At 48.3% G+C, this 22563-nt stretch overlaps 4 protein-coding genes across 4 annotated transcripts in view; 1 reads left to right on the top strand and 3 right to left on the bottom strand.

Moving 5' to 3' along the window:
- Positions 1-1614: 1614 nt before the first annotated feature.
- On the top strand, positions 1615-4984 carry LOC114437505 (neoverrucotoxin subunit alpha-like). The gene is made up of 4 exons (XM_028408253.1): positions 1615-1667; positions 1955-2084; positions 2549-3988; positions 4098-4984. Exons 2-4 carry the CDS (start codon positions 1964-1966, stop codon positions 4637-4639), a joined length of 2103 nt encoding a protein of 700 aa, XP_028264054.1. The 5' UTR covers positions 1615-1667; positions 1955-1963; the 3' UTR covers positions 4640-4984.
- A 2974-nt stretch (positions 4985-7958) lies between these two features.
- On the bottom strand, positions 7959-10297 carry LOC114437781 (rap1 GTPase-GDP dissociation stimulator 1). The gene is made up of 6 exons (XM_028408698.1): positions 10158-10297; positions 9921-10073; positions 9259-9366; positions 9056-9178; positions 8837-8962; positions 7959-8645 (listed from the first exon to the last, which is right to left on the bottom strand). Exons 2-6 carry the CDS (start codon positions 10012-10014, stop codon positions 8173-8175), a joined length of 924 nt encoding a protein of 307 aa, XP_028264499.1. The 5' UTR covers positions 10015-10073; positions 10158-10297; the 3' UTR covers positions 7959-8172.
- A 143-nt stretch (positions 10298-10440) lies between these two features.
- Positions 10441-13854, bottom strand: LOC114437780 (uncharacterized). The gene is made up of 5 exons (XM_028408697.1): positions 13739-13854; positions 12613-13115; positions 12333-12533; positions 12131-12260; positions 10441-11679 (listed from the first exon to the last, which is right to left on the bottom strand). The coding sequence occupies exons 2-5, from the start codon at positions 12977-12979 to the stop codon at positions 11196-11198; spliced, it is 1182 nt and encodes a 393-aa protein (XP_028264498.1). The 5' UTR covers positions 12980-13115; positions 13739-13854; the 3' UTR covers positions 10441-11195.
- A 512-nt stretch (positions 13855-14366) lies between these two features.
- kif19 (kinesin family member 19) overlaps positions 14367-22563 on the bottom strand; it is a 20142-nt gene continuing 11945 nt past the window's right edge. The window contains exons 3-20 of the mRNA XM_028408447.1: positions 21579-21689; positions 21409-21496; positions 21048-21184; positions 18574-18699; positions 18298-18492; positions 17808-17954; positions 17602-17724; positions 17315-17471; positions 17055-17229; positions 16780-16978; positions 16426-16696; positions 16227-16351; positions 15995-16149; positions 15811-15916; positions 15609-15732; positions 15107-15495; positions 14884-15037; positions 14367-14803 (exon numbers count right to left, since the gene is read on the bottom strand). Coding sequence (XP_028264248.1) covers positions 14682-14803; positions 14884-15037; positions 15107-15495; positions 15609-15732; positions 15811-15916; positions 15995-16149; positions 16227-16351; positions 16426-16696; positions 16780-16978; positions 17055-17229; positions 17315-17471; positions 17602-17724; positions 17808-17954; positions 18298-18492; positions 18574-18699; positions 21048-21184; positions 21409-21496; positions 21579-21689 — 2904 coding nt within the window. The 3' untranslated portion in view covers positions 14367-14681. The remainder of the gene's footprint in view (positions 14804-14883; positions 15038-15106; positions 15496-15608; positions 15733-15810; positions 15917-15994; positions 16150-16226; positions 16352-16425; positions 16697-16779; positions 16979-17054; positions 17230-17314; positions 17472-17601; positions 17725-17807; positions 17955-18297; positions 18493-18573; positions 18700-21047; positions 21185-21408; positions 21497-21578; positions 21690-22563) is intronic.

The raw sequence follows: 22563 nt of genomic DNA, 5'->3' as shown, positions 1-22563 counted from the left end.
CCGTGGATGTTGGTGGTGGCTGCTGGTCCCTCTGTTTTTTGGAATAAGTCACGACTAGCCCCTTGGTCTTACTGACGTTCAGTTGCAAGTAGGAGCTGTCGCACCATTCATCCTCAGCCTCTAAGGCTCTATCAGGATCATCCTCAAATAATATCTTAACTTTGACCAATCAACATTTCTGACTTCTTCAGAATATTCATTTTCATTAAAGTATTTAAATATCCTTTTAACAATCATGTTCTGTCCCAATTTGGGAACTTTATTCTTCCTACTAATTGAAACTAGGTTGTGATCACTAAAACCTACCGGCATTGAGACTGCTTTTGAGCATAAGTCACTTCCGTCAGGAAGTTTGTAGGGGCAAACTTCCTTCAGGACCCCCTGAATGTGGGGTCCTGAAGGAAGTTTGCCCCTACAACACCATGCCTAATTAATAAATAAACAAAAATGCTGTAATTGCTCCTTCAAATGCTTATCATACATATATTTACAGCTCAATCACTCCTGTTCATCTTCCTAAACTGAGATAATATGTCGGTACTATGAAAACAAGAGCACCAGCTCGGGCTGACACTGCTCACTCATATATACACTACTATTTAAAAGGTTTGGGGTCACTTAGAAATGTCTATTTTTTTGAAAAAATGTTTTTTTTTTTCCAATGAAGATAACATTAAAGTAAAAGAACGTCTCTGAGATATGAGGGTAAATAGACATCAGATGCAATGATGCTCTGAAAGACCAAGTCGAGAAGGTTGAAGAGGCCAAACAAACATTGAGCAAATTCTGTGCAACGATTGCACAACCAAACTTCAACTGACACCTGGGTGTGAAATGTCAGGTAAAGAAGACAACAGTTCAGTGGAACAGCTCTGTTATCAAAGGGTGAAGTCAACATGCAGCCATTAAAACTGTGTGGGTGTTAGGGTTACTGGCCCCAATTCTCTTCCAAGGAATTATCAAGAAACCCACCTAATGAAGGTTAAATTCTGTTCTTTACATGTCTGAGCAAGATCATTGTAAAACCAGTTCGAAGCATCAAGTGTGCATTACAAATATATTTCTTTCCGTTGCTCATCTGTTTTGACTTGTGGTGAAAACACACCACACACTTCACAGTTTGAATGTAGGTTTGTTCTTTAAATAATTTATTATATGATATTTAATATTGATTTTCTTCATATGTAAACAGTAATCAATCAATAACCTAAATATTTGTTATGTATGTGGTGATTTTGGGTGTTTTGATCTGACAGCGTTATCAGAGGAGGCTTGGCTGTTATGAAATACAATGTTTACAATGTCAGAATGCATTTAACTGGTTGGTGATGGGCTGCAGTTGGATTGTGTGTTGTTTTGTTCTTTTTAAACAAATGCAGTGAACCACTCAGGAAGTTCTGGACCTGTAAAATTTCCTGGAATGAAAAAAAATGATTAAGTAACACATTCTAAAGGTGCTCTGTGAACATCAGATCATCACTCAGATAAGTCTGACAATTGGCCAGTTTCAGCAGAATTCTGGCAGGTGGAAGAGGAGAAGGAGGAGGAGGGAGGTGACCCAGCAGGTATAAGTACTCGTGTAGCAGCTCAGAGCTTCAGACTGGAAGCTCCAGTTAGAAGTCAAGAAGACTCACAACAGCAACTCAGCTGATACTCTGCTTCAGCAGGTAATGTTTGAACTAGATGATGCTGACATTTATTGATCGTACATTTATTGGCATTATGTTTTTAGGTCTCTTGTCTTCTTGTCTCAAAAAATTACTATAGTAATTATAGTATTGGTTCAGTAACATTTTAAAATACACGACTGCTTTTGGGTCATCTGATATGTTGAGTATGATCGACTGGTCAGATGTTTCCCTGTTACTTTTTAATGGAACAATATAATTTATCATATCAGCTCCCAGCACAGGAGAGTTTGGTTTAAAAAGTGTTGTTGGATGTTTTCACTCAGGTTAACGAGATGGCCTCAAACCAGGTAACAGTGTCTGCCCTGGCCTCAAACCAGGTATCAATGCCTGCCCTGGGTCGTCCTTTCACTCTGGGGATGCTGTATGATGCTCGGAAAGATGAACTGTGCACAGGTAAAGATGATTACAGCAGCTCCTGGTTATGAGCTGTAGCTTTCTTTTCTGGCTGAAGTAAACCCCACAGCTTCAGCCCTTCAGATCCTTCCTCTGGCCTTTATATACATATTTTCAGAAGCAGTGGGTCTAGCATGTTAGCATCGACCAGTATCAGCCATTGATAAAAGTGTTGGTTTATGTTGGCTGATTATTTTTTGCCAAAAATGCTGAGTTTGCTGTTCATGATTTACTATAAACACCACTGTCTGCAGCAAATGTAGCACCAAAGCTAGGAGGTAGCAGATAGATAGGTATACTTCCATATTTGTCAGACTGTGCTCTGCTGCTGCGTTCCTAAGTTTAAACAAGCATTGTTGGACTCAGTGTATAATCAAAAAGAAGCAGGTCTACTGTCAGGCCAGGGGAGCTTATTTCACCCTCAATGCCCCCTGGGTTTGACCATTTCTTTTTATTTTCCTTAGGTATCACACTGTGGGATAGAAAAACTATCGATGAGAAAAAGATAACAAGACCTGAGAAGGCCTCCATATTTAAAGTCACTGCATCTGACTCCATTGAAGAAAAGTCCTCTCTGATGGACATCAATGCTTCTCTGAAGGCCAGTTTTCTGGGTGGCCTGATTGAAGTTGGAGGATCTGCAAAGTATCTGAATGACCACAAGAAGTTCAAGAATCAGAGCCGTGTGACCCTTCAGTACAAAGCTACAACTCGCTTTGAGCAGCTGTCAGTTTCTCAACAGCAGGTGAAACTGGCAGAACTTCCCGACAAGTTCGTTGCAACTCATGTGGTCACTGGAATCCTTTATGGGGCGAATGCGTTCTTTGTGTTTGACAGTGAGAGGTTGGATGTGAGCAGCACCCAGAAAATCGAGGGCCACATGCAGGCGGCCATACGAAAGATTCCCTCATTTAGTCTAGAGGGGGAAGTTGATGCCAAGCTGTCTGATGAAGAAAAGGCTGCAACAAAGAAATTCTCCTGTAAATTCTACGGAGACTTCATTCTTCCAAGTAACCCTGCAACATTTAAAGATGCAGTAAAGACCTACATGCAACTTCCAAACCTGCTGGGTAACAAAGAAGAGAACGCTGTCCCTGTCAAAGTCTGGCTGACACCACTCAGTTATGAGGTCAGCCTGGGGCTGCTGAGGAAGGCCCAGGATGCTCTAGAAGATATGAAGGAAATAGAAATGAGATGCAATGACGCTCTGGAAGATGAAATTGTTGATAAGTTTCCAGAGATCAAACACAAGGTTAGAGGTTTCCGTGACCTGTGCAACAATTACACCACCAAACTTCAAGAGACCATGAAGGAGAAGTTTCCTGCCATCAAGGCAGGTAAAGAAGACGGCAGATCAGTGGAAAAGCTCCTTGATGACAGGGAGAAGTCACCATTCAGCCACAAAAACTTAGACATGTGGCTCGAGAGAGAAATCAACATCATCCGGTCCTGCGTTGGGATGATGGATGGAACAGGGATAAAGATTGTTCAACATCAGTCAGAGCTGGAGAAAGAGGTTCTGACTCCAGGTGTAGATCACACTCTGTGCTTCGCTTTCACCTCCCTGGGAACTGCTGATCCATACCTTAAAGAGATGGAAAACTACCTTTGTTCACTTGGATCACAACGTGATAAAAATGTCACTGCACCTGCAGAAGATCAGTGGTACTCCTCAGCTGAAGCTGTAGCTAAAGTGAGAGCAATGGCAGAAGAGTTCAGCAACCTCGCCAAAGGTCTGAAGAAGAGCAGCAGGTTCCGCTTCCTCGTAGCAGTTCTTCCAGATAAGGACCAGAAAGGAGCAGCCATCTACCACTACAAGGGGGGCAGCCTGCAGCCTGGCAGGTTTTCAAAGCCTGAGATCCGTGATGTGAAGACTGTAACTGATCGAAGAGATCTGCTCTGGTGTAAGTATTTAGTTTCCACTTCCTGTTCACACTGCTGCCGGCCACAGATCCAGTTTAACTAGAAACAAGGCTACATTGAAAGACATGGTTTTATTCTGTCTGTCCACAGATGCCACTGATCTCACTCTGGACCCTGACACTGCAAATTACCGCCTCATTCTGTCTCAGGAAAATAAGAAGGCAACACGGGGAGTAAAGCAGTCATATCCTGATCTTCCACAGAGATTTGATGAATGTCCACAAGTCCTGTGCAAGGAGGGGCTGAACGGGATCCATTACTGGGAGGTAGAGTGGAGCAATGCTGCTGCTGGTGGTGAGGAATTTGCTGTAGGTGTTGCATATGATGAAAGTCCCAGGAAAGGAAACAACGCTGTGGCAGGGCTGGGAAATAATGTCTATTCTTGGTGTTTTGGCTGGAGTCAAGGACTCTTCAAAGCCTGGTATAAAGGTGTAGTGTGGCGTGACCGTGTTCCACCTACTGGGTGCAAGTTTGGTGTGTTTCTGAATTGTCCTGCAGGCACTCTGTCCTTCTACAGTGTGTCCTCCAACGCTCTGAGACACCTCTACACCTTTCAGGCCACATTCACACAGCCACTTTACCCCGGCTTGTGGGTGAATTGCAGCTACGTTGCCCTGAGTCCAACTGTGTAAGCATGATAAAAACATGCTGCATGCAGGGTTGGTCGTTCAGCTTCAGGCAAATTGGCAACAAAGAGAGAATGATGGGGTGACAAGTTATTCCTTCTATAATCTGTGCCTGATGAATACATAATATTTTACTTTTACAAAAACAGTGTGATTTCTTTTTGATTTTCTTCACATTTAAACAGTAATCAATCAATAATCTAAATATCTGTTAAACTCATGTAGGTGTTGTTTTTGATTTTGGGTGTTTGGATCTGACAGCAGTTATCAGAGGAGGCTTGGATGTTATGGAATACAATATTTACAATGTCAGAATGCATTTAAAAGACTCATATTGTCGACAGGATAACTGGGTGGTGATGGGCTGCAGTGTGACTATGTGTGTTGTTTAGTGTGTGTCTTTAGATAATGCAGTGAACCACTCAGGAAGTGTTCTGGACCTGATCAGATCAGAGGTCTCATTTATAACAAGTGCAAAAGAAGATCCATGCACTGGTTATAAAACCATCCACTTATACATGTGCACCATCTGTGATGAATGAAAACACATGTTGTCCGACGTGTTTGTTTCTCCCTGAGCAGAACATTCAATAAAGTGGAGTCCTGAGTGGATCCCTGTCTGTCTGTTGTTTGTTCCAGTGACATAAACGTTACTTTCACTACAGCTGAACCAAGCAGCTGATTAAGATGTGTCCAAGGGTTTGAATCGAGGCAGCTGGACAGAAGAACTGAAGAAGACGCTCCCCCGAGTGGCTTCTTCAGATTTAACAAACTATTTACTAAGTCCATCACAATGATACCAATGTAGCACTAGGTGGAGCCAAAAACATGTAAAACAGGCCAACACAGACACAAACAGCCTCTGGAGGTGATCATAGAATTAGTTTGAAAGACCAAGAGAGTTAAAGACTGAAGCTTCTCTAAAGGCCAGTGTCCTGGGGGGCTCGGTGTCAGTGGTTGAGGAGTTTCCAAAGATGAAAGTTTTCTAGGAGCTATAATATCTACAAAACCAATTTCCAAGTCCTTATAAGGGAGAAATATTCCATTTGTGGAGGAAAAAACACTCACCACTTAATTCCAATATGTACATGGCAAGACTTTATGGAGTAGTAGATTTATTTTGGTCTGTTCCAACTATTACTGCACAGCCAGCTTTGTGGATTCCTAACAGTCCCATGTAGGATTAGAATGTGTCTGTGGCGGGCCGTGCAGACCACACCAAGGCCTTCAATGACGTCCCACTGAGTCCTACCTAAATGAATACACCTCATAATAACATCAACATGACACCATGGCTCCAGATTACACACATGTAAACATGTAAACATAACATCATCTCAGTATAAACTAGCTGAGCAACACTTGAATGTCACAAAGACAAGAGAGCTGGTGGTGGACTTCAGGAAGCCCAGACACTCCCAAACCCGGTCAGCATCAAGGGTACCAACGTGGACATTGTGGACAGCTACAAATACCTGGGTGTCCACATTGACCACAAACTGGACTGGTCCACAAACGCAGAGGCAATATACAGGAAGGGACAGAGTCACCTGTATCTACTGAGGAGACTCAGGTCCTTTAACGTCTGCCAGACCATGCTGCAGATGTTTTACCACTCAGTGGTCTCCAGCGTCATCTTCTACGCTGTAGTGTGCTGGGGCAGCAGGATGAAGACGGCCGACACCAACAGACTCAACAAGCTCATTAGGAAGGCTGGCTCGGTGCTGGGAGTGGAGCTGGAGTCTGTGGTGGAGGTGACGGAGAGGAGGATACTGAGGAAACTCCTCAGTATTCCTAACAACACGTCTCACCCCCTGCAGGACACACTGCTGTCCTACAGGAGCACATTCAGCGGTAGACTGAGACTACCGAGGAGCAGCACAGAACGCCACAGGAGGTCCTTCCTGCCAGTGGCCATCAGACTGTATAACTCCTCCCCTTTCTGTAGGGAGAAGTGCTAGATAATCATGTCAGGCATCACTGTCATTCCCTCCACTTGTCTATATTATGTTTACTTAGCACCTTACATCTCCATATTTGTATCCATGTATCATATATTGTGCTCATACTGCGTACTGTACTCTTTTTTTGGATTATAGTGACACTTATACTTATACTCTGTACTTAACTGCATTTATTGTGACTTGATACCTCTGGCACAAGAATTTCCTTCGGGATTAATAAAGTTTTATCTTATCTTATCTTATCTTATCTTGATTTCCTGAGCACTGACAACCAATAAGCACACATTCACAATGAAGAGTGGGAGGCTGAGATCAGAGTCCACAATAAAAGCTGATTTTAAGAGATAAAATAAAAATAACAAGCTTGCACTCACCAACACGGAGCTCCTCCACAGTTCCTGCTTATTAGGCCTTCTCTGTGGACATGGAGGCTGATGAGAGCCGCGTCTGCCGCTCGTGTTTCCGGCATAAGTTTTAATAAGTTTTAATGCAGAGAATGAGCTCAGGACAAGCAGTGGACACAAGGGGGCGTTTCTCAATATGTAAACTTGTCTGTACTTCGCGTACTTGTTATTGAGAAACGCCCAGGGACAGTCACAGTCCTTCCCTCTGCAGGGACAGGCTAGCTAGCTAGCTAGCTAACGCGGAGGGTTAGCCGACATCTTCTCACAACATCCAGCTTTTCGAGAAAGGTCCGTCTTAAAAAATGGCGTCGTGAGTACATCTGTAACCAGCTCTCTCTCTCTCTCTCTCCTCCTCCCTCAGCCATCATGGACTAAACACATATCTGCAGCTGTTGGTATCGGTCTGGTCTCCGGGTTTAGTTCGGACATTTTGCAAAGTGCCGCCGTTTAGGCTCTCGGAGTTCTTATCCAATCACAGGGCTCGTTCATGTCCATTCCAGCGTCAGGCCTTCTAGTTGGCCTTGATGTCACTGACTCGAGATCTGATTGGCTGTTGACTGTGTCCGTTCACTTACCGCGCACGGGAGCCTGCTCTGTTGACTCTGAAGGCGTTAGGCAGATTTCACAGAACCTGGCAACAGAAGCTAGCTGAAATATGATTGGACAACAGCTCTACCGTAATATAGAACACCGGAAGCAGCTCAACCGAATTATGGGGTGACAGCTTATTCCTTCAGTAATCTGTGTGCCTGATGAAAATGTAATATTTTTACTTTTGTAAAACTGCTTTAACATGTTTGTTGTACTGCAGTGAGGTTAAAGGTCAGCTGTGGTGTGTACAAATCAGATCATTCAGATACAACATCAAATTATTATTGATCACGTCAGGTAGTTCCTCCTTTTCTTCTTCTTCTCTATAAAACACGACGAAGCAGGAACACAAACATGCTCATGTTATTGTGTCTCATAAACGTTTACATGTTTTTATTAAAGAAAAATACAGGGCGAAGCTGCACAGTAGCAATATTGCTGCCAGATTTTCAGCACTTGTGAGACGATCACACATCAACACAGCATCGTTTACATGCTCTGGTATTGATCAAAGCCTGTGAAGTATAAGCTGGACAAAGAGAAGACAGATTAGGCCACCATGTTTGTAGTCTTTACGTTCTCAGAGGAACGTGTGGAACATGCGGGTCCTCAGACTTTTTGTCCGAGGAACATTCCTGGTGGAGAACTTGATCCCTTTGTAGAAATTGGAGCAGCTTCCCAGGCTGGAGAAGGGGAACCAGCGAGCAGTCCGTTTATTGCCGTGAAGGGTCCAGAAGGACGACGAGCAGCGCTGGAACACCTCGATGTTCACGGCGTACTGACCGGGTCCCCACTGACACACGCGCACCAGAGTCACAGAGGAGGCGAAGCCGCAGGTGTGAGGAGACACGCCGTGGAACACGGACTCTCCCGGCCTCACGGACGAACCCCTCTCCCAAACCATTCCGGCCTCCTCCGACACCGCCATGCCGCTGAGGTTACAGAGCGCCTGGAGGCACGCCTCCTCCAGCGCCTCCTGATCCGGGAACCGCAGTAGGATGACGACAAGACGGGGCACCGCGCCACGGCGTAGCAACAGCTCCTGCTGCTTAGCTGAGAGAGAAAGAGCTCTCAGGTTAGAAAACATTCGGTAGAAGCTGAACACACCCTACTCTACTACAGCAGATGTAGCTAACATCTGCATCTAAAGCTAAGCTAGCAGCAACAACTGGTGCTAGCAACTAACATACGGCTTCCTGTTAGCAGCTTTTATTTGACAGTATGTTGTGACAGGTTGGACTTACGACTGTCATAGGACATGCGAGAGATGGCCAGTGCGGCGTGAAGGAGCAGCTCCTGGTCTGTGGTGGTCAGCACAGACAGCAGTGCCGTAACCAAGCCAGCATCACCAAAACCTTTACGAACCACAGCTGGAACCACACCAGGAACCAGAACAACAAACAAAACTCAGACTCATCCCAGATTCATCGTCATATTACTGAACAGTGGCAGCGTGGACGTACATTCCCTGGCCAGCTCGGCCACTAGTTTGGCGGTGGGCAGGCGGAGAGGCCCCCTGCTCCTCAATGACAGCGCCAGGATCGGCAGGACACCGCTGATCACCACCTGCTCAGCAGCACCTTTCTCTGGACACAAATGGAACTGCACATGTAAAAAATAAACAGGTGACCTAGCACAAAACAGAGCAGACCTATAAGGGACTCACTCTTCTCCTTAATGCTGGTCATCACTGTGTTTAGATGCGGCTTCAGTTCGTCTGCAATCAGCTCCACGCCGAGGACTCTGATGGCTCCTAACGCATTGTTCAGATTCTCTGCGCGGACAGAAATGAGCACATTATTTTTCAGTGCAGTCTGTACTAACATTTACACACCTAGTCTAGCAGTGGTGGAACAGTTAGGAGTCTTAGACCACCGACAACAGCGACCACTGAGCTCCTGTTGTGGAAGAGGTCACAGTCTGAGGATGTGACCCAAGCCAGAGAGGGAGGGTGGGGAACCAGGCTCGGTGGAGAAGCAGAGCTGGACCACAGCAATGGATTAGTTGGAGGTAATGACTAAAAGGGGGCCCATGATCGAACCTCAGGAACATCTGTGGTAACAAAGGAGGACTGTGACCTGCAGGATTCTCCTTGAGACCACCAGCTCCATGCAGACCTCACTGCTGTTTGGATTATTCTTTGCTTGCTGGTGGTCAAACTACCCCTGTCCACTGATGGTTTTGGCCTTCCAGGTACCGGTGAACCTCCTGGGGAGATAAGCTCTTGCAGCAGCAGTTGCCTGCACGAAGGATGATGTAGTCCTCTACTGTAAATTCTCTAATTTAACTTGAGTGAACATGCACCAATAACCTCTGTGTTCCACTCACCATTTGGCGTGTACGGCTGCAGTTGGCTGGATCTGCATCGGTCCCGGTGAGGAAGTGTGTATTTGTGTGACAGCGGCACGTTCGGGTGCCCCATCCCTCCTCGTCCTGCCGTCTCCAGACTGCTGCTGGAGAAACTCTCCAAAAACAACACACGCCTACAAGAACATTAGCTGCTGCTCTGAGGACAGCTCACCATAACCCCCCCGCTGCACTTCATGCTCTGTGCAGAACCACACGAAGTGTGTCGGAGCTCGTCTTCCTTGTTTTCCTGCCGTCACCGCGTGCCCTCTGAGGGTTAATGCAGAGCAAATCCTCTCTAAAGCTGTTCACTCACTCTGCGTGTGTGTGTACTGTTAGGGTATTAGCACTTGGCTGACTCTGCTGAGTGTCTTTCTCCTGTCCGAGATCCCCCATAATGCCTTTCAGCTTCTAGAAAACAACACACAGACCAACACCTGTGCATGACAACAGCTGCTGCCGTGCGTAATGAGTTATCTGATTGAATGCAGACTCATTAAAGTCATTATGAAAACTAAAGTTTTATATTTGAGGGTCCAGTAAAAACATTATTTTTCTTTACTCTAATACAGAAGTAGCTCTAAGAAACAAACACGACAGAAGACACCGTACAACCAGCAACACATACACACGTATAGTCCAGACCGCCGATGTTATGTGTTCTGCTTCAAAGGAACACAAGTGAGAAAAAAAGACGACGTACATGATGCTAAAACATGACATTGATCAATCTGACATTGATCATTATGAGAAATGTAGCAGGTTAGCTAATTAGCCTAGCTTTGCATTGCTCAGAACTATATCCAAAGGGAACATCCAATCCAGAGCTGATCTAGGATCTAACAGTCAGCAGCACTTTACATTAAAAAAGAAGATTATCAACATAATGAGAGGATATAACCGCTTTGGTGTGTGTGTGTGTAAAGATATGTGAAGCTAGTCTGCTAACCACCCCTCTCTGAGCCACTGTGGAGACGTGGCTGAGGGCTGAGGGTGTGCTGATCAAAGAAAGAAACCGAAGGAGCACCGTACCGGGACATAAACTGGGTCCCTTCTGTAAAAAGGTTCAGACAGATGTTGTGAGCTTCAGACTTGCTGGTAGGATTTGGCTTGATCCCATTTCCAGTCTCAATGCTAAGCCACCCAGTGTGGCCCCAGTGTCATATTATAAAGAATGAGGATTCTGAGGAGTCCCACTCCAAGTCCAAGTGTGAGCAGGACAGTGATTGGATTATTTGAAGGTCAGGTGACCTGGTGTCAAACAGTCTCAGCTGCACTGAGTCCACTGGAAACCGTCTCATAACCCACTGAGACCAGGGTGAGGACATTACCCTCCACGTTGTCTGGCTTGCACTGCTCTACCTGGGTCTCCACAGGGACAGAGCCTCCGCCCCCTCCTCCAGGTTCCTGTGTGACCTTCTTCCGGGCTCTGGCTCGGCTCTTCCCTCTCGAAATGACCTTCCCCTGCTCTTTCACCCCTCCGGGCATCCTGTGTGACTTCTCGTTGTCCATCAAGCGGGTCTTGCGGTTCCGCTTGCGAATACGGCGCATGGGTGGACCCAGGTCGGCTGGGTCTGATGCCGCGGCGCCAGACAGGATGCGGATCTGCTGTTCGATTACCATGACGATCATGTCCAGTGCAACATCCAGCATTCCAAGTCCCAGGCCATGAGTGACGTTGTCGAACGCACCACTGTTCACCGGGTCCTTGAAGCATTTTCTCATATCCTCCAGGTGGTTCCTGGGAGGAAGGGGGAAGAGCGTTACCGTGATTTAAAGAACTAATAGTTCCTCTTACAGCGCCATTGTGGTGGCCTAGATCCCTGGCTATGGATGAACTCAAGAGATATTGATTTAAATTCCTGCAGTGGAGGAGTGACACTTCACTATTAGGTGCTTTCCCACTGCAGGAACTTGAGACTGTTTTAACCATTCAACAAAAACTACTCTGTATGTAGGCAGCACTGGAAGAGCACAGGAACTAACTGGCCTGCTGTAGCTGAGCCTTTTCCACTGCAGGAACTTAGGTCAGGCACAAAGTGTTGTGATTCAACAATCAAAAGTACCTCCCCCTTTGTGATTGGTCCTTTACTCACTCCTGAAAGCTGCCCTAAAAGAAGTAGGAACTAACTGATCATGGATTCCTGAAGTGGAAAAACACATTTTCCTCAAAGTGTTTTGGACAAACTCACTTAGTTTCAATGATTTTGGACCAGTGCTGGACTGTGTTGGTCTCTGGGATCAGCTGTTTGGCCATGTTGCCGTAGTCGATGTAATCATGGGCAAAATCTCTCATGTCATCACACAGCGCTCTGGTGTCACCTAAAACACGAGGAAACACACACAGCTCAGTCTTCACTCTTCACAGCTTCTCTCTCACACACACACAGTCACCTTCAGTAAGTTTGGAGAAAGAGGAGGACACCGAGGTCGTTGTGCTCGGTGTGAGGCCGAGAACGTTCAGTGACTCCAGCAGTGTTTTCTTGCTGGCGGGGCCTCGGCTGACCCGTGTGTACGCCGCTAAAGACCGCAGCGACATCTTCTCTGGAGCCTGCAGCCGTCTTTTAATTTCATCGTATGAGATGAGATACTTCCCTGAAATTACAAGACAGGAGGAGGTGAAGTGCAGCAGCTGGGTCGGGGTTTTGTTTAGCCAGCATGCGATCGGACTTACGAGCCTTCGACCCTTTCATGTTTGGATCCAGGAGAGACGACACCTCTGCAAATGGCATCTGGCTGCTCGTCTCCGAGTGCACAGCTGGGTCTGGCAGCAGTTCCTGGTGCTGGGTCATCTCCTCGGCCTGGACCTGAGGCTGGACATGATGCTGCATGTCCATCTGGTTCTGGTCGAGGGGAGCCGAATTCGTTGCCTGAGGGAGGACTAGCGTGTTCTCCGCCAATCCCTGCAGGCTCATCCCACCCTGCGCCACACTGCCCGTTTGATCCGACGACACCTGAAAGATGCCCATCACCGGCTTCACCACCGTGAAGACCACGTTCCCCTGTGCATCCAGACTCACCACCCGGGTGGACGGGTCCATGATGGAGCCGAAACGTTAGCTAGCTTTGATTTTTAGGGTCAGGTCGTCTCAGAGGTCCATCAACTTTCAATAGTTTGTGGCGATTGACTTCCTTTGTCCAGCTTCATGCCGGTCAGGGTCCGGCAGTGGAGATAACCTAAAAGGAAAAACGTGTCAGTTTGATCAATAAGTGATTAAACTAATGATTATAAAAGTAATAGTTTTATTATTTCTGCTTTAAAATGCATGTGTAAGATGTCGTGGTCTGTGTTTCCACCCTTGGAATGTTGTGTTTTTACTTTTACATCTTCTGTTCATAAAACTGTTGGAAACCAGGAGACGTCAGAGGAGCGTGTGTCCGTGCGTCAAAGCGCATCCAGGACGCACAGCTCCGAGTGAACGGAGGCCGTGATAACGGCAGCTTTTAACCAACAAATTAAGACAAATAAGCGGCGGCGTTAAAAGCTTTTAGACACTTTTAAAGATCGAGGTGATATAAAGCTCAAAAACATCATCTCCGGCTTGTTAGCATTGACTTGTAACTGTGCTAAACTCTGGCTGGTAGCTACATGCTAACCCTCCTGTCACATTCAGCTCGTAACAAACAGTCATCATGGCCGCCGGCCGCCTCTGCTGCTGTGTGTCTGTCTGTGTGTGTTGGCTCCACACAGGGACACACCGCAGCACCGGACCGCATGGTTACCGTCCCCGAACGGGACACAAACTCACAGCCACCCCTTCCTAAACTCAGATGCAACTAGTGACGGCGGTGCCACTCACCGAGTAACGGCGTGTTTCTCCTCTTAAAGGGACGCTGATCCTAGAACGGTCGGCGCAGCGGCCAGCGACATTTTCCCTTCTTCTCCGCTGCGGCTCCGGCGGGTTGCAAATCAGCTCCATGAGCGCTTCCGCCCGGCAGCTGTAATCCCGCCTGTCATTGGTCCACAGGGCGATCAGTCAGTCAACAGAACGGATATGATTGGACGGGAGTGACGCCTGTAAAGATGAGGAGGCGGGACTTCCGGCTTAGTTGATTTTTTTTATAGATTTTTCTCTTTTTCTTTAAACTAATACATAAAAACACATTTTTATTTAAATCTTAACGCTCCGCACTCATTAAATATTTAATGTTTATAATTTACACCTTCTGGAAAAAATGTTTTTATTTTAAGCTGCACTAAATTGTCCGCGCCTCACAAGCCTGTGTCCGTCTGCGCGCCATCTGGTGGACAGTTTTAAGTATAACACTTCAAATAAAAAAAAAACAAGTGTAAAACATTTTTACACATTTCATTGAAATTTATTCGGTTACAAATTAAAAAAGTACAAAATAAAGTATAGAAAGTAAATTATGAAAACAACAATAAAAGAAAAGGCAACAGTTAAATAAACAGCTGACTACAGTGGAAATAAACAACACCTTTATCTACACAAACATGATGACCGACAGGGGGATTGTGGGTAAGAAAAGGCAAAGACCCGGGTGTGAGAATACAAACGATGAATCCAGAAGTGCACAATATTTTTTTTTCCTGTCATGGTGAAACATCGATTCTTATTTACATCATGACTGCGAGGCTCATGAAGGAACGTGAACAATTCACCGACATTTCAGCACGACAGCGAGGAAACACCTGACGGGACGGAACACACACTCTGTCACAACCTCTGTTGTCAGTCAGAGTTCACAGGGTCAGTGCTGGTGTCGGGCGTAGACCACAGCTCAGTGTCTACGTGTGCGCTGGGCGCCGGCGGTGCCTGTGGTGGTGATGTAGAGGAGGGGCTGCGGCCGGAGCGGCGGTCCTCTCTTCGGGTGGTTCATGTTGGCTGTGGAGGACTCTGAGCCTGAGAATCAGATGAGAGGACAGGTGAGTGAAAACATGGCGGAGGGAAACACTGCTCTGTGTGATGGCGGTTCTTCACACCTGTCTGCTGGCTGCTGGGGGGAGGGCGGACTTTGGCGAGAGGTGGGACCCCTCTGTACTGGGGCCGCTGGCCGTTGATGTGGAGATGAGGGTCAGACGTGCTGTCCAGAGGGCGGAACCTCTGAGCGGCGGTGGGGGTTTTTGTTTGTGGCAGCTGCAGGAGAAAAAAGAGGCGTCAAACTTTCTGCAGGCGACAGTTCACGCCCTCTGGTCGGATACTCACTGCCTGACCGGTGACCTCAAAGGAGCGCGACCGCCTCTTTTTGCGGCGAGCTTCAAAGTCCACCTCACGGGGCGTTTGGTTTTTGATGGCAACCTGGCGATTCCGCGGACGAGTCCACGTCACCTGCAGGCCGGGCCCTTCCCCGGTGCTGCTGGACAAGTTATCGTCCGACGTGGCGTGTCTCAGCTCGGGGCTCGGCTGCCTGCCGCGCCGCAGCGGCAGGTTTCTGGGGGGCACCTCGCTCAGCGAGAGGCTGCTCTTCTGCTTCTTGGGATCCAGGGGAGAGGGGGCCGGCGGCAACCGCAAGGCATCCACCTCCATGGCTTTGGAGCGGCGACGGGCCGCCTTTACCACGATGTTCTGGACTCCTTTTAAGATCTGCTGCCGCTCTGTGGAGACACAGAGAGAGGAGAGAATTTTTCTTCATGCTCAGAGATCCTGCAGATGTTATGACTCTTGTGGTCATATGAGCAAAAATAAAATGGCGGCTGTCCATGCTTACCATTTCTGGAGAGGGGGATGTCGGCGCCGGCCTCGCTGCTCTCAGGTGAGGAGTCCAGGTGGCTGCTGACGCTGTGGCTGAGGTGGCTGTAGCTCAGAGAGCTCTCAGGAAGCAGAGGCTGCAGCTGCAGACGGACAGAGGAGGCGATCGGATCAGACAGACAGATTCAAACGGCCGGACAGGAGAAGAATCAGGAGCTCACCTCTCTGTTGCCCTTCCCGTTGATGTGGATCGGAGGCGGCGTCATCACGGCTGAGTGCTTGATCTGCCTGGCGTGCGGGCTGCTCTTAAAGACTCTGTTACTGTCCCTGATGGAGAGTAAGGTGTGCTGGTGAAACAGTGACACTCAGATCAGAGTCAATCATCTACGCTCAGCGTTCTCTTACAGCTCTGGTTCGGGGAGGATGGGTGGCAGCGTGTGTCGGCGGATCTTGGCTGGACCTCGCTTGCTCTGAGCGCGCACATTGCGTACACTCTCCTGGTCAGAGTCCACATCCTGCATGTTGTCACGAGGCAGCGCGATCTTTGGCAGAGAGCCCTCCTGAAGACGAGAGCAGAGGGAGAAAGTGATCTGGATGCTCTTTGTAAATAAAGCAGCTCCAGCTTGATGGTTTTTACCCTGATGGTGTGTTTGGTGGTGGCCTTGTCCAGGGCCATGGCTCTGTCCAGCTTCCTCTCGTCCAGCTCTCTGATGTACATGTCATACAGCTCCTGGAGGTGTGGGGGGACGAGCAGGCTGTGGTCTGGAACACAGACATCGGATTATAAAAACATTCGGCCCTTCCATTCCAGCCTCTGCTTTCACACACGGACTCACCATCGATGAACCGCCGCTGCTGCTGGATGATCTCGTCACACAGGTTCCGGTGCTGCTCGAAGCGCTGCACCACAAAGTTCTTCAGCCGGATGACGTTGTCTTTGAGCAGTGCGTGCGACTGCATCTCGGCGTTCTCGATCTCCAGCTCGTGCACTTTGCACAGGAGGCCCAGCACCTCGCGCTGCTCCTCCGAGCTCACGCGGCGTGGGAGCAGCTCTTCCAGGCGCCGCGCTCGATCCCGGAGCTCCAGAAAGCGGCGCTCCAGCAACGCCTTGACAGAAACAGACCGAACAATCAGACTCCAGATCGGGTTCTTACAAATGTGATGCTGCACGGGCGGGTGGACGACCCCACCTTCTGCTTGTGGATCCTCTTCTGCTCTGCCACGAGCGTCACCAGGTTTTCTCGAGCCATCGCCACCTCCTGGGTCTCTGTGCTGTCTGGCGGTGACTCCGGTGAATCGGAGTCCTTTTCACTCTCGTCCTTATTGACGCTTTCCTTCCTCCTCTCTGCTCGCCACTTCCTCCTGCACCGGCTGCGCTCCTGCTCCCAGCTGGAAGTGAGATAAACGCACGTTAACGACCTGCAGATGTTTCTGAGGATGGTGGCGTCACAGTAACGTCACTGACTCTGCGATGGTCAGGAGGTGTTTGGAGGTGTCGATCTGGATCTCCATGTTGCTGTTGTCCAGCTCCATCAGTGTCCTCCTTATCTCCATCTGCTGCCGGAAGGCGTCCAGGAGCTGCTCCCTCAGCTGGTCCATCTCAGCCCGGCTCTGCTGGCTCGAGTGTGCCTGGACCTCAGCTGCAAACAGCGGAGGACAACACGTTATCACCATACAAGTCTCAATCAGGCGCCTTCCGGGTGGTCCGGGTGGAGCGGCCTTTACCCTGCACGTTGCGGATGTCGGCGCGCTCTGCGTTGAGCTGTCGGCCGGCCTGATCGGCGATCTTCTGTTTGAGCCGCTGGATCTCACAGCGCAGGTCAGAGATGATGTTGGTGTACTGAGCGATGTGGTACGACACATTGATCAGGTTCTTCTTCACCTGGAGCAACAAGAGAGGAGGATGAAGTCATTTGAGTCTGAAAATGACCCAAAATAAAATGTCTTTAACCTGTTATCCTGTCCTAACTGACAAAGGAAGTCACGTGACGAACACTCTGAGGAAGACTCACCCGTGTTCGAATGCTTTTGGCACGGTCTGCATACGCCAGCGTGTTACGAGACTCCTCGAAGGCCACAGAGGCGGGGCTGATGTGTGCGATCATCACGGTCCGGCTGTTCCCGCCCAGAGAGTCCTGTCATACCAAGAGGAAGAGGAAGGTGAATGTGGCGGGCGTGTAAAGATGAAGAACAGACGGGGCTGCTCTTCTGGTTGTACCTTCAGGAGGCGGGTCAGCTTGCTGTCTCGGTAGTTGACGTATTTGTTGCTGTTCTTGTCGCTCAGAGCGTTGATGCAGTTTCCCAAAGCCAGCAGGGAGCGGTTGATGTGGGCGCCTTCTTTCAAACGTTGACCTCTGTTCTGAGTCTGAGACACAAAGAGAGAAATGATGATCTTTAAAGCCAACAGGAGGGCAGGAACAAGGCGTCCCCCTGACCAGCAGATGGCAGCATCGCCTCTATTTTTTTTTAATCCACCAGGATCACCACATGCATCCCTGCGCTCTGTCAAACAGCCTCTGTGGTCAGTAAGTGGCCTCACTTGTCCAACAAATCCCTATTTATAGAGCCGGCAAAAGAGCGGGAATAAAAGAATTTGTTAGTTTTTAATATTTGTCTCTTTATTTACTCTCCAATCTACTCTAGAAGAAGCAGCTGATTAACTGGAACACAGCTGATGGGTGGTGTTAAGGAAGGCTCAGCTACCACACCTGTGCTGCTCGCTCGGAGCCGGCGAGGTCGATCATGAAGAGGCGTGCGAAGCGGACCTCCTGCAGGACGTCGCGGCAGCGGCTCTGCTGCTTGACGGCCACCTGCAGCACGGCATGAGAGCGGGACGACGTCTTATTGGCGGCCGTGGGCTCCTGCATGCGCTGCTTGTTGCCCCTCATCAGCAGCTCCATGATCTGTGAACACAGGGATGGAGGCTTTTTTGTGGAGTTAAGCTAAAATAAGCGAGTCGTGTTGGGTTAGGAAGTCTGTCTCACCTCTTGGGCATTGATGGTGGACACCTCCGTGATGCCGGCCACCTGAATCACCCCCTTTGAGTCTTCTCGCAAGTCTAAGAAGCCCGAGGACGGGTTCAGCAGATCTCTGATCATCTCGTTGTAGATCTAAGAAGACAGAAATATAAAATGTCAGGACGGTTTGTATCCCTGAGGAAGCTCCACTCAGGCTGTCAGGCTTTCTAAACATCAGGAACGACGTCCTCAGAACCTTGCTGGGTGGCAGGCTGTCATCAAACCACCGCCACACATAAAAGCTGCATCCTGTGAGGTGACAGGAGGACGGAAAGGTAAAGACGAGTTTACCGCCGCTGACAGCCAGAGGTTTGTCGTCTTTCCATCTGTACTCTGCAGGAGAAGTCTGAACAAAGCTCAGAGCGTGAAGTCACGCTCACAGCTCTGACAGACTGCAGGCGAGCTAGCTGACTGTTAGCATGCTAATCAATCAACCTGACATACTGGCTTTTAAAAACCATTTTAACAGTAATAAACACAGTGCTAGCCTCACATGTTGAACCCCCAGCAGTGCTGAGTAGCTCCACATCGTCCATGATTTCAAATAATAAACGTTACATATCATTTTTATTAGCCTTTGTTTTTTGCATCTCTCCTGACTGTAGGATTTTTCTTGCACACAGGTGTGCAGCTATCCTGTGACAGGTCAGGGTGTGTATTTTTATTTCATATTAGAACCGCGTCACTGTGAAGAACACATCCAGAGATATTTACCAGAAAAAAAACAGGTGCTATTTTGAACACACAGGTTCAAAGGGTTAATTCTCTGTCGTCCTTCAGGTTTTCAGATGAGACCCATCCACACACACATACAAGGCCTGTGTGTGTGTGTGTGTGGACATGCGTCACATGTGTGTGAATGGCTGGTTATATTTATGTGTTTCAGAGATTGCACATGTGATCTGCAGGAGAAAAGGAGCAGATGTGTGCGCTATACAAATGGCGTTTAACCTCTTTGTGTTAAGTAACAGATTGCTCCCTGGAAACAGCACACACACACACACACACAGGATACATAAGGATGAGTTCAATACAGGTCAAAGAGCATCCCGACTCCCTGAGTGGCGCTCTAATTGGAAGATGTTTACGTCCACCCACAGAGTGCTGCTAAAGCTGCGATAACAGTCGATCACTGCTCATAATGACAGCGTCTGAAAACACTGACGGACGCAGAGGCCGCCGCTCCAAAGAGGCAAAAACAACAGCTTCTGCCGCGCTGTTCTCACTCTGAGTGTTCTCTGTTATTCCCTCGTCTCTCTGCTGCTCGCCCGACAGGCTGAACGGTTCAGAATAAATCTGACTCGACCGTCTTTATATTCATGTTTTTACATTCTGCTGTTGATGGAGCAGTTCTTCACGTGGAGTCAGACGATGAATCTGCTCACATGAATTACCAAGAAGAGGGAATCACAGCATCGGGGTTCTGATATTTCTAGATTTTAAGACAATCAATGGCACGAAAGCTCTGCTGCCAACATCTCATGTAGAGACGGGACTATTTCACCAGACAAAAACAGCTCATACAGATACAGAGGCTATATAAACAGCATGCAGGTATTTTCATATGGAATGACCACAGTGACATGACACTGAAGGCTGATATGTGTCCGAAAATACAGCAGAGGGAGGGTGGGACAAACGTTGGAGCTATAGATTTAATATAAGTTGCACATTTTGAAGTAGCATCATCGGAGCACAGACGTGTTTCTGCGCGTGACCTCAGTCTGAGCCGGCTGGAGAAAGTCATTCCAGCTAGAGTAGGATTGAGCCCAGACAGCCTTTAAGCTGGATGCATTCAGACCTATTTTCAAATCTGGCTAGCACACAGTTGTGTCCACACTCAATCCAGCTTCATCCAGCGGATCCTCCAAACCACTAGGTGGTGCCTCGTAATATACAGAGTCTGTTCAGGCCGCGGTAGGACCGCGTGTGCGCATGCGCCAATGCGATTTTTTGTGAAGTAGCACACCGCTAACCGGAAGTAGCACGTTGCTAACCGGAAGTAGCATGTCGCTAGCCGGATTCGCGAGCCACATTTGCGTTCACACCTGAGCCACATTTGAGCCAATCCGGCTAGATCCACCTCTCGTGGGTGGATCTAGCCGGATTCGAGGTGTTCACACTCAGAAAAAAAACATCTGGATAGACCCGAATCCCGCTTTTTGCCAGATGTTTTTCTCCAGTGTGAACGGGGTATTACACGCTAGAGGAAATGAACCTGGGGCAGATCTCACAGTCTGAGTCTGAGAGTCTCTTCAGCTCTGCCAGCTCAGCTCGGTTCAGGTGTGACACCGATGCCGGGCGCACGTAAAGTGACACCAGCAGTAGTATCTGGCATTCACTAAAGGCCTGAGATGTTATCATGATGTGTGGAGAGACGAGCGACTCTAGACGGCAGAAATCATGGCTGCAACGTTCTGCCAGAGACAGGAGGGGCTCACCTCCAGGTAGGACATGGAGACGCTGTACAGCATGTCGTCACTGGTCTCCTCGATGGCACGAAACAGGTCGTTCAGGGTGCGGACGTAGATGCCGGGCTCCTTGTCCGTCCCCAGCATGGTGTATGTCTTCCCACAACCTGCCGAAAGGACAGAAAAGCTCGTCATTCAGCTGCTCTCATAAGCTGGACAAAGACTCTGAGACAGACGGACGAGCGGAGACACAGATGGGTACAACTGGTCTTTGAGAATCTGGAGGTGTGGGAGGTAGAGCGTGACTCATCCTCTAATCAGAGCTGCGCTGAAACTGCATCAGTGTGTGGAATCACAGATTAAGGGGTCACACACACACACACACACACACCTGTGGGTCCATAAGCGAACACAGTGGCGTTGTAGCCGGATATGAGGCCCTCGATCAGCCCTTTGGTCGTAGCTCGGTACACCTCCTCCTGCACAGGGCGAGGACAACAAACGCACATTAACTCTGAACAGATTTTATTCTTTTTATTTTATTATTAACCATTTGCTCACCTGACTGGCGGAGAAGTCAAACGCCACGTCAAACATGTAGGTCTTCTCCCTGGAGCGGTTGGCACGCAGGATGTCGTCTGGATCCTCCATGGGGTCCATCAGCACCACCATCTAATGATGACGAACCCGGAGAGAGAGGGAGGCAGTCTTATAGTGACATCTGAGCAGCTAATTAACTGGCTGATGTGAGTCACTGTCAGTGGAGGCCTCTGCTAACAAGCTAATGTGCCGTCAGTTTTTCTGCCTGAATTTGTTTCCATCACAGCGTGAGGCTTTCATGAACACCGGAACTACACCGTTCATCACAGCCAGAGAGAGGCAGAGGACTTCATCATCATGTGTGACGGAGGGTTCCATCAGAAAACACATGAAGTCGATCACTACAGCGTCATTTTATACCAAATACCAGACACGATCCTCCCCACTGATCAGAACTGTGTCCATAGCAACTCTTCTCTGGAGTACTGGAACAACAAAAATCACCAAAAACGCCTGCAGTGCTCCGTGCAAATAATTATGACCAGCAGTCACATGACCATGACATGGCTTTCAGTACAATAAATAAACAGGGTTTGTTGGGGCCAGGGTGATGGAACATGTATGAACCGAAGCTCTGACACTCGAGGAACATAATGACACGCCGTGCAGCCCACGTGTGGAGCGTCTGGAGGACGGGGAGCGGCAAAGATTTAGACAGAATGATGCTTTTGTGCGAGTGACAGTGTGAGACTGAGATGACACATTGTTCCAACTGTGCTGCTCGACGAAGCCTAAACCACTGTCATTAGCTGTGACAGTTCAGAACGTTTCAGGGACAAAAACATCAGAAAAAAAAGTCGATTATTCCGCTCACATCGGACTCTTCTGACAGAAAGTCAATAATAACAATAAAGAAAGTGACAGAGTGCGGAGGAGTTCCTTCCTGATGGAACAGCTGTGAGTTCAGCGGCTGAGAGCTGTGAACGCCCGGCCTGTTTGATGACCC

Source organism: Parambassis ranga, chromosome 6 (genome assembly GCF_900634625.1).
Source record: "Parambassis ranga chromosome 6, fParRan2.1, whole genome shotgun sequence".
Classification (NCBI taxonomy): domain Eukaryota; kingdom Metazoa; phylum Chordata; class Actinopteri; family Ambassidae; genus Parambassis; species Parambassis ranga.
Note: the sequence above shows the minus strand (reverse complement) of the source record. Positions and strands in the feature narration are given on the sequence as shown.